The sequence below is a fragment of the Bos mutus genome, chromosome 1, assembly GCF_027580195.1.
Source record: "Bos mutus isolate GX-2022 chromosome 1, NWIPB_WYAK_1.1, whole genome shotgun sequence".
Lineage (NCBI taxonomy): Eukaryota > Metazoa > Chordata > Mammalia > Artiodactyla > Bovidae > Bos > Bos mutus.
Window position 1 is genome coordinate 34,994,456 of NC_091617.1, and position 19,364 is coordinate 35,013,819.

Here is a 19,364-nt window from a genome sequence, read left to right on the forward strand (position 1 = left end):
GCTGCCTCATGCGAAGAGTTGACTCATTGGAAAAGACTGATGCTGGGAGGGATTGGGGGAAAGAGGAGAAGGGGACGACAGAGGATGAAATGGCTGGATGGCATCACTGACTCGATGGACGTGAGTCTCAGTGAACTCCAGGAGTTGGTGATGGACAGGGAGGCCTGGCGTGCTGCGATTCATGGGGTCACAAAGAGTCAGACATGACTGAGTGACTAAACTGACCTGATCTGATCTGATTTGCCATAAAGTGATGGGACCAGATGCCACGATCTTTGTTTTTTGAACATTTTTTCACTCTCCTTGTTGTTGTTGTTCAATGACTAAGTCATGTTTGACTCTTTGTGACTCTGCTAAGAGTCACTGCAGCACGCCAGCCTCCCTGTCCATCAGCAGCTCCTGGAGGTTGCTCAAACCATGTCCATCGAGTTGGTGATGCCATCCAACCATCTCATTCTCTGTTGTCCCCTTCTCCTCCTGCCTTCAATCTTTCCCAGCATCGGGATCTTTTCCAAGGAGTCAGTTCTTTGCGTCAGGTGGCCAAAGTTTTGGAGTTTCAGCTTCAAATGAATATTCAGGACTGATTTCCTTTAGGATGGACTGGTTGGATCTCCTTGCAGGCCAAGGGACTCTCAAGAGTCTTCTCCAACACCACAGTTTAAAAGCATCAATTCTTCAGCACTCAGCTTTCTTTATAGTCCAACTCTCACATCCATACGTGACTACTGGAAAAGCCATAGCTTTGACTACACGGTTGTTGGCAAAGTAATATCTCTGCTTTTTAATATTCTGTTTAGGTTGGTCATAGCTTAAAAGAACAAGTGTCTTTTAATTTCATGACTGCAGTCAGCGTCTGCAGTGATACTAGAGCCCCAAAATATCAAGTCTTTCACTGTTTCCATTGTTTCCCCACGTGTTTGCCATGAAGTAATGAGACCGGATGCTCTGATCTTCGTTTTTTGAATGTTGAGTTTTAAGCCAGCTTTTTCACTCTCCTCTTTCACTTTCATTAAAAGGCTCTTTAGTTTTTCGCTTTCTGCCATGAGGGTGGTGTCATCTGCATATCTGAGATTATTGATATTTCTCCTGGCAATCTTGATTCCAGCTTGTGCTTCATCCGGCCCATCATTTCGCATGTTGTACCCTGCATATAAGTGAAATAAGCTGGATGAGAATATACAGCCTTGATGTACTCCTTTTCTAATTTGGAACCAGTCTGTTTTTCAGTGCCCCTTTATAACTGTTGCTTCTTGACCTGCAGAGAGATTTCTTAGGAGGCAGGTCAGGTGGTTTGGTATTTCCATCTCTTGAATTTTCCGCAGTTTGTTGTGATCCACACAAAGGCTTTAGTATAGTCAATGAAGCATAAATAGATGTTTTTCTGCAATTCCCTAGCTTTCTTTATGATCCAGCAGATGTTGGCAATTTTTTCTCTCGTTCCTTTGCCTTTTCTAAATCCAGTTTGTACATCTAGAATGTCTCAGTTCACATAGTGCTGAAGCCTAGCTTGAAGGATTTTAAACATTACCTTGCTAGTGTGTGAAACATGGGCAATTGTACAGTAGTTTAAACATTCTTTTGCACTGCCCTTCTTTGGGATTAGAATGAAAACTGACCTTTACCAGTCATGTGGCCGCTGCTGTTTTCCAAACTTGCTTACATATGAGTGCAGCACTCTAACTGCCTCATCTTTTAGGATTTTAAATAGCTCAGCTGGAATTCTGTCACCTTGCGTAGCTTTGTAGTAGTGCTTCTTAAGGCCCACTTGATTGCACAAGCCAGGTACATCTAAAAGTGTGAATTAATGACTACATGGAATCTAGTTTTCAATTAGCAATAATCGCGCCTCGGATAAACCTCATTGGCTACGATACTGCTACTGCGCAAAGCTTACATGGAATCTAGACATGAATTTCCTACTTACAACTCTTATGATCTCACAGTGAGTTGGTAATATTCTGTGTTAGTCAAGGAATAGTTGTGCTATTCTTAAATAGCATAAAAATCCACAAGGGAAGAAGATGAAAAAGCATCAGAGGAGAAAAAGGAAATCAGATAGGAAAGAAAATTTAGGGACTGATGGCCGTTGGTAACAGGGAAAGACTGTATCTTATTTGTTTTGTGTTACTATTATACTAAGTATTGGGTTGGCCACAATGTTTGTTCCATGAATGTGGAAAAATGTGAAGAAACATAGTGGCCAACCCAACAGTAAAGAAACTACTGTTGTGCTATGGGGGTAAGCAAGGAGATGTTAGGTCATCCCCTAGTAGAAAAAGAGTATTCAGAAAAATGTTCATTCCACAATAGCAACCTTCATGGAGAGGAACAGAATTAAATTACCAATGATTATCAGACATGGAGTTCCAGTCCTGATATAGTGCTGGTTTTCTGAAGTAGGATATTAAGGTGTTACATAGAGAAACTACCCAATGATATTTTATGACATTCATCTTATTATCCTTACCTGACAGATTAGGAAATACCTACAGGGTTTTAGCAGTTTAATATTAGATTTATATTTGTCATAGTTATTATTGAAACATTGTGTAGTAGTCCTTATAACTGCTGTAAAAAACTAGAAAATTTAGGCTATTTATAGAATACAGATACTAAAGTCATAATTTTGAAACTGATTCCCCATTACATACTTAGAAATGCATAACTTGGGGAAAAGAAAATGACTTTACTTTGTAAATATACAACTAAATTTTATGAAGGTAAATTTTAAAGAATTTAAAATGATGTATAAAAATATTTGTTCATCTATTAAAATTTTTTAGTAATCTCCTTAATAAGGTAGATGAATTATGTGATATTGCTACTCTTTACAGTTTGGATATAACTGTTATGGTAGCATGTTTCAATGAAGTCTACTATTTATTCTGTGTGTGTGACACAGATAACATGTGCTTGTTTTAAGTCAACATACAAGAGTGTGTAAAACAAGGTAAATATTGCCCCTAGCCCCATTCAATACCACCACTTTTTAGTAATCTTAATCTGAATCATCTGGTGTATGTTTGTTTTTTTTTTACCACATAAAAACATATTGTGCTTTGCATAACATTGTTTTTCTCCTCCAAAATCCACTTTGTATTTATATGTGCGTGTGCGTGTGTGTGTGTGTATACATATATATAAATTTAACATTGTGTCTCTTTTAATCTATTCTTTTAGATCACTCGAATAGTGTCATGATGGTGGGCTGCCATCTGTGGGGTCGCACAGAGTTGGACATGACTGAAGCAACTTAGCAGCAGCAGCAGCCAGTACTGCTGGATTCATAGCACTTGCAGTTTTTTTTATGATTATAATATTAAAATGAACTTTTAACGTGTATCTTTATACATTTGCTATTTTCTGTCTGATATATTCATAAAAGTGGAATTTGTTAGATTAAAAGGAATGCATAAAATTATTATTACTACTGAATAGGTACTAAATGAGCATAGTAAGAAAAAAATAAAGTCACTGTGTTCTATTACATATTGATTCCTTGTATGCTTAAACAGACAAGATTGTAGAATCTGTCATCTGATATATGCATCAACTCAGGAGGTTGGATCATAATCATCATTAGTGTCTAATCGATGAAGTACACCAGTGACTATCTTGACATCCAGTATTCAATGACACTTGATTTATCATGGGCATTGCAGGAAAATGTGGCAGGTTCTTATATTACAGGCATTTATATTGGTTGGTCCCATTGTTGAATAGGGCTTCCTTGGTGGTTCAGATGGTAAAGAATCTGCCTGCAATGCAGAAGACCCTGGTTCTATCCCAGGTTTGGGAATATCTCCTGGAGAAGGGAATGGCAACCCACTCTAGTGTATTCTGGCCTGGAGAATTCCATGGACCGAGGAGCCTGGTGAGCCACAGTCAATGGGGTCACAAAGAGACATGACTGAGTAACTCACACTTTCACTTTCACTGTTGAACAGATTTTAATATAGAAATTCATAGTTTATGGATAAAACACACTACCAGATTTTCAAAGGATATGAAGACAATTTAATTTGAGAATTTTCATTTTTATTGCTTCTGTACAAAATAAGACTGGGACAATCAAGATAAAATCAATGATAAGTGTTTTGTTGGTAATTTACTAGTCTTACAAGGAATTGGTTAAAGAGGTTGGCTAGAAAAGACATTCGCTCTTCCACTCTTCTGCCCCCATCGCTGTGTTGTGGCAAAAAATCTTCATTTTCTCTCATGTATCCCCAGTGGCTAGAGTAGCTTCAAGCACACGATAAGAACTAAGTACTAGTTGATTGCATATTACTCATGTTTAACCAAGAACTTGAAGCCATGAACTTTTATGATTCCAATCAAGAGTGCGCCAAGCATTCATCCTAAGTAGTATGCATATAAAACAAGTGAAATCAAGTAACATGATGGAAGTCATGCCATACGTATAAAATGCATCACAAGTCCTGTTCTATTTGCTAGTTTTAATCTTCACTGGGCTAGGTTAGCTAGTCTGATCCCAGGAACATTTTTGCATCATGAGATACCATATTATAGGTGCATGCTGCTGCTGCTGCTGCTGAGTCACTTCAGTCATGTTCAACTCTGTGTGACCCCATAGATGACAGCCCACCAGGCTCCCCCGTCCCTCGGATTCTCCAGGCAAGAACACTGGAGTGGGTTGCCATTTCCTCCTCCAATGCATGAAAGTGAAAAGTGAAAGTGAAGTCGCCCAGTCGTGTCTGACTCTTAGCAACCCCATGGACTGCAGCCTACCAGGCTCCTCCATCCATGGGATTTTCCAGGCTAGAGTACTGGAGTGGGTTACCATTGCCTTCTCCGTTATAGGTGCATAATACAACTCAATTTACACAGAAAAGGAACTATTATGAAACTCAAAAGCAGATACATTCAATTGGTTTACATTTAATAAAGGTTATGATGAGATTCTTTAGGCAAAATGAAGATAAGTCTCTGATGGTTTGGAGATACTAAACTGGAAACAAGAGTATTGACAAATTTCTTAAGGCCCTACCTACCATTTTGACTTCAGAAAAAAAAACAAGTCAATTACTTTATAAATTCACTGAAAAGTCGAAGTCGCTCAGTCGTGTCTGACTCTTTGCAACCCCATGGACTATATAGCCTGTTAGGCTCCTCCACCCATGGGATTTTCCAGGCAATACTAGAGTGAATTGCCATTTCCTTCTCCAGGTGATCTTCCCAACCCAGGGATGGAACCCGGGTCTCTCGCATTGCAAGCAGACTCTTTACCAACTGAGCTGCCAGGGAATCACCAAAAATATAAATTCATTAATATTTTACAAATAGCAGTAAATAGGACTATTTGCCCTCAAAACTATGTAAAATAAGACAGTTTCCACTTCTATACATTTTCCTCCAGTGCTGAATGAGGATATAGCAAATCTTTCAAAATCCCACTAAAACTTATGAGATGCAAATTAGGACCTTGTCTTCCATTGTTAGTAGTTCTAAAGGTAGAAAATTATAGTATGTTTCCAATTAAAAGTACTGATTAAGTGTATTTAAATATTACCTATATAATTTTAGGGGAAAGGGGCTATCTGTAGCTATGATGTGAATTTGATTTGACAGAATGTATGCTTTGATACTGGGGGTAAGGACCAATAATCTTTCAGAGATGTAACTAGTAGGAAAATAAATCTATACTCATAAAATTTTATTATCTGTTGGAATTATGAAATATATGCTGCTGTTGCATCGCTTCAGTCGTGTCCGACTCTGTGCGACCCCACAGACGGCAGCCCACCAGGCTCCCCTGTCCCTGGGATTCTCCAGGCAAGAACACTGGAGTGGGTTGCCATCTCCTTCTCCAATGCATGAAAGTGAAAAGTGAAAGTGAAGTCACTCAGTCGTGTCCAACTCTTAGCGACCCCATGGACTGCAGCCCACCAGGCTCCTCCGTCCATGGGATTTTCCAGGCAAGAGTACTGGAGTGGGGCTATTGACCCACAAAACAAAACATGCTTTCAAAAAATTCTGAAATAATTTTTGAAATTTATTTCTAAAAGTCACAGAGACAAAACTTTAAAAGCAACAATTTATAGTAAGTATACATGCATGAGCAAAAAAAATAAGCAAGGGAATACACAAATGAACATAGTAAAATTTTAATGAATACAGTATTCTGGATATAAGTAGAATACCACTACGTAAGAACTGTATTTACCTCAGAAATCTATGGTAGTATGGATTGAGATAAACCAGGCTTAGGATAGTCACTTCACTATTCACATTTTAATCAGGGCGGACTAGAAGCCAAAACATTTTAGGCTAAGATTTTCAATTAAATTATAGAATGAATTTTCTATTTAATAAACATGTTTGAAAGTGATCTGTACTCATTTAAAGGCAGCTGGGGCAAGTCAAACCACAGAGAGCCCTTACAAAGACTAAGCACCAAATGACAAATTGTGGCTTTTGTTTTGGGCCACCTTACAGTTTTTTAAAATGTATTTTCCATTAACATTTACATACAGATTCTTTTCAGGCAAAAGATCTGACTGTGGAACTTTCTGCTTGAAGATCTTGCCAACTGTCACTTACAATAGTTTTTAAGCAATGAATACTTCTGAACAATCCCAAGCCGATACTTAATTGGTTAGTTTTAAGATGCAGAACTTTAAAGTATTTTGGTCCCTGAAAAGTCATTAGGGCCAAATGCCTTAACTGGAAGTAGCATTTGTTTAAAATAAAAGAAGTCTTACTCAAAGATGATAATGAATAAAATAACTATTTAGGCTCCAATACGCAATCTTTCTAAATTTTCACCCTGTAATAAATGATTATAATGTCTTTCAGGCTTGCTATATGCCCCGGAGAATCAAAAGAAACCAATAAGGAATTTAACATTTCAACAAGTTAGGAACTATTTACTGTAAGCATATAGTGAAATTCTGGAAGACATACTACCATACTTTGAGAAAACGCTATTTTAACAGGTAAGCATGTGTTGAAGGCAGTTTATAAACGAAACATAACAAATCTTATCTTTATGCATACAACTTATAAAATAGAAAAAAATGTGCTATTTTTTTCCAATAGTATAGCATCACACTAACACTATAGTTAAGATTGAAAGCGTCTGTACACATGTCCACTACACGCCACTGCAGCATATGCCTCTTAGATATTCTGTTTGTTATCCAACGTATGCCAACCATGGTTTCACAGATTTGTACCAGTTTGAGCAGGCTAACACAATCATTCTGCCTTATCTATTTAACTATGAAGTAAAGTTAACCAGTTTCAGGGAACGAAAAATTTCACAATCAGTAAAGAAACATATTAAACCTCCACAACAGGATGGAAAACGCTTCTAAGGACATGATATAATCCTAACAGGAGGATAGATTATGCCTCTAGATATAGTGAATGTGTGAAAAGTTAGGAGCCTGGAGAAATACATCAAACTATAGGGGACCTAAATGACTACCAAATTAGGTTTAACTACTAAATACTCGAATGTGAACTACTGGTGTTTTTCTGGTACATCCTCCAGTTTACTGCTGAGGACTACTCAGAGCTGTTCTGCCACTACGTGTTTGCTGTCAGTGCAAACTAGCATCTACATAGGGAGCTGTCTGATTCATGAGTCTTGAAAAAATCAGAATGATTGTTTATCTAACCTTATCTTTGTATTCCAAAAAGAACACTATAAAACTCAATTATTTTCCTAGCTTTGTAGATCTTGTACCATCTTAGATAATTCAAATCAAACATGGTTGCCTGCAAACCTTTTATTAGAGGAAGTAAAAACAAAGTACATTTTGGTTATGTTTTGCTGCTGGTCTCCTCTTGCATGTGCTTTATCAAGGAGAGCACTATTCTGGGCATTAATTGTGCTACTTTAACGTAACTGAACATGAGAAAATCTGGTAGCTCAAATTTTGACAAGTGATTTTTTTTTTTGGTGGCAGGCTTGTTTAAAAACAACCAAAAAACCTCACATAAATCTAAAATCAGATGGGCACTTTGACAATCCAAACTAGGAACTTAAATCTACCAAAAAAGATATAGAAAGCTGTTTCTGAAAAACATCTTTTTCTTACTCACTTTGGCTTTTTTAAAATGAAGATTTGCGGTAAAATGATCTCAAGGATAGCTCCCTCTACATCACATAGGGCATCAATTATCAGTGCTTTAATAGAAATATATTTTATAAACCCTTTTAACTTGAATGTTTTCAAAGAATTTAAGACTTTTTTCTTAAAGCTCTAGTCCAAGTTTTCCGCTGTTCAATTTTTAAAAAATATATTTTGGGTATCCAACAAAGATGACAACTGGGCTAAGCTACTTTAATAACCTTACAGGATAGTGAAGTTCAGATAGAGCTCATTTCCTGAACATGGTTGACCTTTAACAGAACTGATTTATTTCCTCACCCAAACAGTTATGCAGGATACTGCCAGATCGCCACTACAAAAAAACCTTGCCAGTATTTCTAGACAATGGTTTATCATCTATGTTTAAAAACCTTGTACCACCAGAGGCAAAGCACATAGAAGTGAAAGTAAGTACACTTATTTCTAGTCTATTTATCTAAACTTTTATAAAATCATATGGAAAATTAACGCATAAAAAGTAATCTCCTTATTATCTGATTTGTCAGCCAAAAAGTAATTGCTAATTCTCTGTAAAAACAGGAAACTCAATCATAGAACATCTACTTGTTTAAATTAAAATGCCAATCTTGAAGTTTTTTAATACCATGACATAAAAAAAGAAGTCTGCAAATTAAGGATGACACTTGAAATGAAAGCTATGTTTCAAAAATCTGTTTATAGTTAGAGACTAAAATCGTATCACTGCAAAATTCCCAGTGGCTTTGGCACTGCCAGTAAGATTTCAGTCTTTTGGTCACTTGAAGCTGCTACTAAATACAACAAGAAGCCTTAAAAAAAAAAAGGGGGGAAAAAGACAGTGAGGAACTGAAGGATAGTTAAGGTAACTATATCATATACAAGTAAAGCACAGTCTGCAATAAACAGTCTTTTTCTGCTAGGAATCTGAAGATGTAAGAATAGTTTCCCACCCTCCCTTCTTTTTTGAGGATCCTCTAATTAGGGAAATAATTTCTTTAAGTTACTGTGAGTGGTATTGCCTGGCAGCAGCTTCAATTTCCTAAGCTAGTCGTCAATCCAAGTAATTAAGTAATCTCACAAGGAATAATTATACATGGCAACAGGGTAAAAAAGCAGGGCAGTTCTTCCATGCACAAACATTTCAGGAGAAAAACCATCAATTTTAAAGATAACCATCAGGTTCCAGGTATCCTAGCACACTCTAAACCCTAAGTTTTGCTTTACACCATTGGTGACTAAAATTAACAATACATTTTGCAGTGAGTTTTTTTTTTAATTTTTTGCCTGCAACTGTATATACATTGCAAAACTATTCTGCATCACATGATTTAAAATGAAATAAATATAAAAATGAACCACACAATCAACACATAACTTTTAATACTCCACATTATTTATCTTGATCACAATGGTGGTAACCTCCTTGTCAACAATCTTGTGAGTTAAGGAGCTGATTCTCATTCTCGTATCCATCAGGCAGGTATGCTCTCCTCAGTTGGTCTGACTTGGGTATGGAGCCTCCATTCTTCACATGGCGAGACAGGAAAGCACGGACTGCTGGATGATCAGCCTTCTCAAGTGGGATATTGGCTTCCAGGCACATTTTCACAAAGTCCTGGATAACACTGACTTTCTCTGTTTGCGCAGTACTGTTGCACTGAAGCGATGCAGTTAGAGGCCTCTGCTTCTTTCTCACATTCTGCTCTTCAAATTCTGCCTTCCTCTTGGTATGAGTCTTTGACTTGAGGTGGTCACTAATGGCAGACTTGCGAACATGATTCAGAACCACATTGCAAGAAGTGCAGAAGAGCTTTCCTCCATCTTCGTGCAGCTCACCTCCAAACTCAGTGACTCGATCCAGGGGGGTCACATACAAAGCAGTCTTAGAACGGTTTCGAGCAGGTGGTGCTGTTACTACAAATCGTTCCATTCTGACTTTGAATGGGGTTCTTTTAAGACAAGAGAAACAAAGATAAGCGTTATAACACTTCATGCAGGAAGCAAAAATAAAAGGTAGGTTTAAACATTTTAAGATTAAAAGCTTCAGAAAATATAATTCAAATTATTATTAATAGACTTGTCTATTAAGTTTTAACTTACCTGAAATATGTTAAGGGAAGGGAAAACCAGAGCAAATTACTAGTAACAACTAAGTCCATTCCTTGATTTTGATGACATTAAATTCTAACCATTAAAAAAGAACTCCAACTATCATAGATGTCACTATCCTTTAGAAAAATCTAACCACAGGTCTACATTAATGGTATCAATTGTATGAATCTGAGCTAATTTAGATGTGTGTTCAATTTTAAAAGAACTTTGTTCCTGTCACAATTCTGGAACGACAGATTTTAGGAAAACAACTGCAAGGAATTATGTACAAAATTTATTCAAACAGGTGAGCCATTAAGCTGGTATAATTCTATATGGAGATGAATATAATTTCTAAAGTTGTTCTGAGAATAAAGAAAGTAAAAGTCAAGAAAGGACACAGGCCAAATGTGATTAAAAGCAGCAACAATGACATTAAATTTTACAGTCAAAATATAGAGCTCAAATTAGTCTAATGTATATACACCTCTACTAAGACACCTTTCCAAAAAGTGATAGTCAAGCTATGCAAAGTAGCTTTTCTAACACTTTTGTTTACATCAAAGAGTAATGTTTACATTTGCTAATATTTCATTTATTAACTATTAAGTTAGACCAAAACTAATAACTTAACACAGTATCTCATACATGATGGATGCTCAATCACAATTTGTTTGATATGGGATAATAAGTGATCATTTTCACAAATATTTAACTCAGAAACAACTTAATAATTTCTCAATTTATCCCAACAACAGATTTTTCTGATCATTGCCAAAATCATAAGGTTATGGCCACTGAAATCTTGAGATAACAAAGGTTGTAAATGATAACCATTTGTTGGATTAAACTCTTAAATTAGTCCAGATAAAAGAAACTGAAGTGAATTTCATAGATTTCAGGACGGAATTCTGTTCCGTTTAAATAAACTAGAGAAAAATTCCCAGGTGTGTTCTGAAGAACTATGCTTTATAAGCATAATAAAAAACATTGGAGTATTCCATTAATCTATGCTACAGAATTCATAGCTGATTAACATGAAATATCTCAAAAGAATTTATGTATTAGACACCTGTGGACATAACCTCAGAGAACTCAACATTTCCCAGTATTCTTGGAAAGTTTAGGCTGTAATAGGTTTAATTTTTTTTTCCAATAAAAATCTGTTAACCCAAGGCTTTCATGTGTCAAATATTATTTAGGATATAGGTTTTCAACTGCAGAAGACAATTCCTGCGTACTTAACAGTGAATTACCACTACACATATTTGTACTTTATGGTATGTGTTGTAGAATCTTATACCAAGTCAGTCCCAATTATAATGAATGGTTCCAACCTCTTTATGGAAAACATTACATATTTGTGACTAGTGATGCTTAAATCATTCTATGTTTAAAGTCTATCTTTGGATTTCAAACTGTGAACAATTACCTGTTCGTTATTCTCTGAAGCATAAAACACGCAATCACTTGTGTTCATATGAAAGGCCTATTCATTACAAAATCTTATAAGTTTTTTAGTACATTTGTGTTACTGCAGAGGCAAGTATCTACCCAGTAGAGGTTGCTCGAGTTTACAGAACCGAAGAACAAAAGTGTTTACCATAGAAGTAAAGATATTTTAAACGAGGAAGTTAAAAAGTTAAGGCCAGTAATTGGCCAACAAAAGAAAAGAAGCAAATCATTTACTGGATAAAAATAAAACTCATCAGAAGTTTTCAAGTTTAAATGTTTACCGGATGAGTTTCCAGTTTTTTTCGTCTTGATACCTAGCAGTGAAGGGTCTCCAGCGCAAAACCAAAGACGCATTAAATCCTGGCACTTTCCGTTTGTTCAAACCCGGATATGCCTTCAAATCAGTTTTTCAACAAGTGGTGATGGGGAAACAGTTTCTGGGCTTGCACCCTATTTTCCCTGAGGTGCTGGGAAGTCATGCCTTTACTGTAAAACACGAAAAACAAATGGAAAGAAAAAATGGAGGGGGGGAAGAGTGGATGAAAAAAAACGAAGAACGTCCACAACAGCCACCACGCAGGTGTGTTTAAAATCATCCTAGTTAAGTCCATAAATCCGGATCCCAACGTTTACCCCAGCTCTCCTCAGCCCAGTCCCTCCTCAGTCGTCCGCCCCGATCTGAGCCTCCTCGAGTGCCCCAGCCCCAGGGATTGGGAGGAGGGAAAGGCGGGGCTCGCGACGCTCCCGGCGTCTAGACTCCCTCCTCCCGCGCGGAGCCCAGCACGCCGGCGTCTCACCGCCCCTGCCCGCTAGCTGGGTAGGGCCGAGTCCCAGCTGCCGGCCGTGGGCCCGGGAACTCAACAGCCGAGTTGGCGGCAGTCTCAAGGGAGGAGGCGGCAGGCGCCTGGCGGAGGCGGCCGCTGTCAGGTTTCCCGTCCCCTCCCTCTTCCTCCCGCCGACAACGGCGCCCCGGCCCCGCCCCCGGCTCCCGCTCGGGACGGAAGGCCCCGGGCCCAAAGCCCGCACCAACGGCCGGGCCCACCCTCGGCCTCCCTAGCTTCTCGGTACCGTAGGATCTGGGCCGTCGCTAGGGGAAGTGGACGATACACGGCCGGAAAGGAAAGGAGGAGGAAGAATAGGAGGAGCAATAGGGAGAGGGAGGAGGACCAGCCGCCGCCGCCACCGCCGCCGTCGCCGCCGCTGTTGCACGAACGAGCCCCGCGGCGGCCGCCGTGTCCCCCGCCGCGCCCCGTCCTCCTGTGCCGCCAGTGGCAGAGCTCGTAGGCGGCCCCCAGCAACCGCCGAGCAACATTGACCAACGGACTGCAAGTCTATCAAACAGACGGCAAATTTGACCAATAGTGGTAGAAGGGCGGACATGTGCATGATTGGCGGCTAGCATCCTCCAATGAAAACCGGGGGCGTGGGTGGGCGGAGCCGGAAGTAGAGCCAGCCGAGAGGCCCCTGTCCGGCTGGGGAGGAGAGAAGGGGGAGGGAACTAGAGGAGGAGGAGGAGGTTAGCCGAGGCAGCTACAGCGGCGGCGGCGCAGGGGTTGGTACGCGCTGGGCGGCGAGAGCCTCATGGCGGAGGAAGAGAGCGACCAAGAGGCCGAACGCCTCGGAGAAGAGCTCGTGGCCATTGTGGAGTCCCCGCCAGGCCCAGCCGGGCTTAGAGCTGCGAGCGACGGCAGAGGCGGCGCTGGCGGCGGCAGCTGCGGTGGTGGCGGCGTCGGGATCAGCAGTCGGGATTACTGCCGACGCTTCTGTCAGGTGAGGCGCCCGTCGACCGCCCGCCCGGACTTGTCAGCGGTCCTGGGCCTCCCTGCCTCTCCTGCTCTTCTCGTCTCCGAATCTGGGCTGTGTCCGGCGCTCGCGCCACCGGCGCAGCGAGGAGCGTTGAGGATGAAGCTCCCCCCTCCACCTATCCGGCTTGGGGTGGGGGTTGGGGGGCGGGGAGCGGGTTCGGGATGACCCGCGCAGGTTTAGGGTTGCGGAGAAAGTGAGAGTTTGTCCCGGGTGGAGGGGTTGTACCGGAGGGTCAGCCGGCAGGAAAGCTCTTTACTGACATGCCTCCCCTGCCCCAGACAGACCCCTTTCTGCCCGAGGGTCCCGCCTTTCTTGTGTTTCCTATCCTGTTTCTTGTCACCTCATTTGGAGTCTCTGGCAACATATCTTGCCTTCCCTTCTCCGCCCCTTGCCCCCCGTATTCTCCCCTTTTTCGGATATGGAAGGCGTGCCATCTCTCTACCGCCCCCTCTCCTGTCATCGCCACCCCTCCCCCTCTGCTAGGGTCTCCTGTCATCCCCTCACGAGATCCCGCTGGGCTAGTTCTCCAGTTGGCTTAGGCGCTGACCCACAGTGATTTAGTTACTTTTTTGGAAGGTGGGGCTAAGGCCATGGGATTGTCATCTTTCCTTTTCTTACTCCTTTCCCCGATACACACAAGCTCTTTTCTAATAAACTGCTAATAGAGAAAGTAGCTTTCCTGAAACTATTGCTCTGGTTACATCACCACCACCCCCTCTTCCTTTAAATTATAGTGTATTTTATTTAGCCTGTGAAAAAAAACAACAAAACAGTGTCTGAACAGTGACAGTAAATTACTTACTTGGTCGACAGCCACAACGATTTGATGTATTTAGAACGTTTAAGCATAATCAAATATTAAAGTACCATATTTGTGCAGGGGTAGAATTTATGTAACGTATACATTTACATCTGCATATATTTATAGTTTAACATTTTGTTCTCTTTCATAGCACTATTATTTTGCAAACTCTTGGGAAAAAATTTAATTGCTCCTTTTCCATCTCATTCCTTTGTTTATTATCTTGGATGTATAGGATTCAAATCTTGGTTCCACTACTAGCTGTGTTATCTTAAACAGATTACTTAACCTCTTTGTGCCTTAGTTTCTTTACCTTCAAATCCGGATAGTAATTAAACGAGTGAATATGTGAAATCCTTTGGATCCTTTACATATTAAAGTTAGCCATTAATTTCATTCTGGTAGCAAGTAAGAAATAAAGCTAAGCAGAAAGGAGCATCATGTTTGCTGAAATTTGATTTTATGTCTTTCCAAGCATTGAGAGATTGCTTAGAAAAAAGGGTGGGGTTGACATTTTCAGGGAGATTTCATCCCCTTCTTCTCCAAAATAGATAAGTTTGTTTGATGGTGGAAATTGTCTTGTTATACGGGATATGTGAGTTTTCTTTGGCATTGCTCTCTATTTAGCAACTTTCTTAAAAAAAATTTTTTTTTTGTATTGGCATTCAGAATTTAAAGGTTGTATCTTTACAGAGCTTGTCCTCTATATTTTACATGTAGAAACCATGTTTTCAGTAGATTATTTACCTGTAGGAGTTTTAAACGGCTGTAAAATTGTTACAATTGATCTTTTTAATAGCATCACAGACAGAAAGTATCTTTATCTATATTTTGCTTTTTATATCATTAATGAGCATCTTGGCTTTGGTTACATTTAGCTTTGTAAATTTATTTGCTGTAGAATGCAAAATTTAGTTTGAGGGCCAGAACATTTTTGGAGAACTTTTAATTACTTTCCTTCTATTTCTTGAAACTAACTTTAAGAACAAATGAATAAATTTAGCTTGTGAAATACAGTGTCTGAATAGTGACAGTAAATTATTTTAAGAACAAAAGAAGTTGACTATTTTATAAAACCCCACTACATCCTAAAATATCCAAGGAAATAAAAGTAAACAGGAAGAGCTTTATATTGCTAAATTATGAGTGTTATACTGACATACTTTCATGTTACCAACTTTTACCTGAAATCTCATAACATATTTTATAATACTCTACATTACCAAAAGATCTCTTCTTAGGGTTCCTATCCTGGTTCCACCTTGGAGGTGAGCTTTGTGAAGTACTTTTTTGTGTTAAAACTTTAAGATGGAATAAAAGATTACCTGAATTAAGTTGCATTTTAAGACTGATTTAATAGAATTCTAGTATTTGCTAGTAAGGGAATACAGTGTAATTCCTAAAGATTGTTTATTTTTAAATATTTGGTTTCCTAATATTCGCTAAGGGTAACTTGCCTTCATTAGTAAATTACTAGTTGTGAGTAATCCATAAAATGGATAACACGTACTTGAGTTGGTGACAGTTAACTCAATACATGAATTAAACACACAGCCTTGTAAAGTTGAGAAGAAAGGCTCTAATTTTTCTTCCTCCTATTAGAGAGAAATATGAATCAAAATTTCTTGGCAGTTAGTTGTGTGGGTGAAAGGAGAGGAAGGAACACTTCTTTTCAAGAATAGTTTTGTGTCTTACCACAGGGAAGAGTAAAACAGAAGACTGTAGATAATAAAAGTGAAAAATTATGCATGCATTCAATGCATTTGATGATAAACTTTCTATTTGAGAAACAATACTAGTAATTTTAAATCTCAAACTAAGGGGATAATCGCTTAGCCTATAACTGATTTTTGAGATGTTGGATTTGGGAGACTGAAAATGTTCATTTCCAGTTGCATTGGAATTGGCCCTTAGCTGATATTTAATTTGAGGATGAAAGGAAGAGAAATGTAATTTTTATTGAGGGCCTACTAACTCTTAAGGCCTTCATATAGGTCTTGTTACGCAAGTTACATTGTTGAAATTGAGGCCTGAGCAACTTAATTTGTCAGGTGAACAAGCTGGGATTTTTGGACCCAACCTTCGATTTTTTCTGAACTATAGATTGAAATTACAAATGAATCCTCAAATAATTATAAAGTGACTTTTATTTTTTTTTGGTCAAGTTGTACAAGAGAGAAGAAAAACTTACTGAAGAACTCAGGGAATAATGGATGGAAAATTTTTAAGGTATTCTTTCATTATGCCACAGTATAAAAAATATTCCAAGTAACAGTTAATTATCTCCGATTTCTTAGGGGCTGTGAACATTTCCCCCATACCTGAAGGCTGTGGTAATTCAACTTAATTTTGTTGCTAGATACATTGAAAATTTTTATCACAAATTATAAATTAAGTAAGTTAAAGATACCCTTCTTAGTTCAGTGCTAGAATGGATATAGTGAATGATATATAAGTATTTCTGAAAGCACTTCAATATGTTGATTAAAATAGACTTTAAAATCCTTTCTTATTATAGTGGGGTTAAATAGCCATCCCATGAGGATGTCATAAGTATAAAATGAGAGAATGAACATGAGGTTCTCAGTACTATACCTAGCACACAGATAGGCTTAAATAGATAGAGGCTATTAATATTTCTCACATGTGAAGTCCTCTGAAGGTTTAAGAGGAACATTAGAGATAATCTAATCTGTAGGTCACTTAAAGTTTGTATCCTGCAGTAAACCTGAGAGGGAATTTAGAAATGTTGCAATTCTAAATTGTTAATTAACTAGAAAAGCCAAATGTTCCTAATGAAGCACTAACTGATTTGCAAAAATGACTATATTGTTTTTCAGATTTTATTTCTTGTAGCAGACATTGGGCAACATCTAGAGCTATTTGTGATTGTCTTACTTGGGGGCTTGCTATTGGCATCTAATGCGAAGAGGCCAGAGATTCTGAGCATCTTGCAATGTACCGGGCAGCTCTAACAGCAAAGAATTATCTGGTTCATAGTGGTCAATAGCATCATCGACAGAACTGTCTGGTGCCAAAGTTGAGAAACCCTGCTATAACATTACTTTGGAACTCTTAGTGGATACTCTCTCTTGAAAGAAAGTATTTAATCATCTCATCAAATAATTTTAAGCAGCTAGTGTGCATCCTGGGTAGCAAGAAGGGCTTCCCAGGTAGCTCAGCTGGTAAAGAATCTGCCTGCAATGCAGGAAACCCCGGTTTGATTCCTGGGTTGGAAAGTTCCCTTGGAGAAGTGATAGGCTACTTATTCCAGTATTCTTGGGCTTCCCTAGTGGCTCAGATGGTAAAGAATCTGCCTGCAGTGCGGGAGGCCTGGGTTCGATCCCTGGGTTGGGAAGATCCCTTGGAGGAGGGCATGGCAACCCACTCCAATATTCTTGCCTGGAGAATCCCCATGGACAGAGGAGCCTGGTGGGCTACAGTCCCTTGGGTCGCAAAGAGTCCCACCCGACTGAGCAACTGAGCACAGCACAGTGTGTAGCAGGCACTTTAAACAGATAAACAATCTAACAGAAAAAGAGTTCACTTCATAGTTTTACAAACTACATGCTCATGCCTCTTTAAATTAAAATTTAATTGTTTTAGGAAAATACAACCCTATCTCTTAGTCTTGGTATAAAGTTCACATAATATAGTTTCTTGAGCAGTTACTAGGAGTATAATAATACATTTTTACTATTCCTGGAATTATTTGTTGATTTAGTTTTATGTTTTTGCATGTGCTTTGTTTACTAATAAGTCATATAAGACTTAAAATTGAGTTATTGCATTTTGCTGCTAGAAGTTCAGTTCAGTTCAGTTGCTCAGTCGTGTTCAACTCTTTGCAACCCCATAAACCGCAGCACGGCAGGCCTCCCTGTCCATCACCAACTCCCGGAGTTTACCCAAACTCATGTCCATCGAGTCAGTGATGCAGTCCAGCCATCTCATCCTCTGTCTTCCCCTTCTCCTCCTGCCCCCAATCCTTCCCAGCATCAGGGTCTTTTCAAATGAGTCAACTCTTTGCATGAGCTGGCCAAAGTATTGGAGTTTCACCTTCAACATCAGTCCTTCCAGTGAACACCCAGGACTGATCTCCTTTAGGATAGACAGGTTGGATCTCCTTGCAGTCCAAGGGACTCTCAAGAGTCTTCTCCAACACCACAGTTCAAAAGCATCAATTTTTCGGTGCTTAGCGTTCTTCACAGTCCAACTCTCACATCCATACATGACTACTGGAAAAACCATAGCCTTGACTAGATGGACCTTTATTGGCAAAGTAATGTCTCTGCTTTTGAATATGCTATCTAGGTTGGTCATAACTTTCCTTCCAAGGAGTAAGCGTCTTTTAATTTCATGGCTGCAATCACGATCTGCAATGATTTTGGAGCCCCAAAAAGTAAAGTCTGACACTGTTTCTACTGTTTACCTGACTTAAATAGTTTAAATGAATACATATTTATTTCTCATATGAAAAGTCTTGAATGGTTAGTAGGAATGATATGGTAGCTTTATCATCATTTGTTCTTTCTTACTAGTCATCTTTATCGTCTATCTCAAGTTTGCCTCATGATCCAAAATAGTTGCTGAAGTTCCAAGCATCAAATCTCAGTTCCATGTAGCAGGAATGGGGTGTCTCTGGGGTAAGCCAAAAACATCTTGCTGTAAATTCTACTCAGTAGCTTTGATTTCCATCTTGTTAGCTAGTCCCATCTGAAAAGAATGTTACGATATATTTTTGTATTTTTCTCCTGGATAAACACGTGCCTATGATTCCCTTGTGGATCAGCTGGTAAAGAATCTGCCTGCCATGCGGGAGACCTGGGTTCGATCCCTGGCTTGGGAAGATCCCCTGGAGAAGGGAAAGGCTACCCATTCCAGTATTCTGAACTGAAGAATTCCATGGACTAAGTCCATGGGGTTCCAAAGAGTCTGACAGGACTGAGCAACTTTTACTTTCACATGATTCTGTTAATAAGGAAGGAAGAAAATAAGAATGGATATTGTAGAGGCAACCTTTTTTTGTTTGTGTTTTTATTTTTCTTTTTCCTATTTTGCCACAGATTATAATAAAAAGATAGTGGTCATACTCTTGTCCTGTTCCTTCCCCA

The 19,364-nt window shown here is 39.2% G+C and overlaps 2 protein-coding genes and 1 pseudogene across 4 annotated transcripts in view; 1 reads left to right on the forward strand and 2 right to left on the reverse strand.

The window, feature by feature from the left end:
- Positions 1-1,784: 1,784 nt before the first annotated feature.
- On the reverse strand, positions 1,785-1,891 carry LOC138989543 (U4 spliceosomal RNA; annotated as a pseudogene).
- A 4,109-nt stretch (positions 1,892-6,000) lies between these two features.
- CGGBP1 (CGG triplet repeat binding protein 1) lies at positions 6,001-12,886 on the reverse strand. 2 transcript variants are annotated; one of them, XM_005908378.3, is made up of 3 exons: positions 12,714-12,886; positions 11,927-12,131; positions 6,001-10,048 (listed from the first exon to the last, which is right to left on the reverse strand). In XM_005908378.3, the coding sequence occupies exon 3, from the start codon at positions 10,027-10,029 to the stop codon at positions 9,526-9,528; it is 504 nt and encodes a 167-aa protein (XP_005908440.1). In that variant the 5' UTR covers positions 10,030-10,048; positions 11,927-12,131; positions 12,714-12,886; the 3' UTR covers positions 6,001-9,525. The 2 variants fall into 2 exon arrangements, with proteins under 2 accessions (XP_005908440.1, XP_070224034.1); XM_070367933.1 differs by lacking the exons at positions 11,927-12,131; positions 12,714-12,886 and adding an exon at positions 11,623-11,919.
- A 186-nt stretch (positions 12,887-13,072) lies between these two features.
- Positions 13,073-19,364, forward strand: part of ZNF654 (zinc finger protein 654) — an 83,504-nt gene continuing 77,212 nt past the window's right edge. For both annotated transcript variants that reach the window (XM_070367897.1, XM_070367891.1), the window contains exon 1: positions 13,073-13,415. In XM_070367897.1, the coding sequence (XP_070223998.1) occupies positions 13,227-13,415 (189 nt within the window). In that variant the 5' untranslated portion in view covers positions 13,073-13,226. The remainder of the gene's footprint in view (positions 13,416-19,364) is intronic.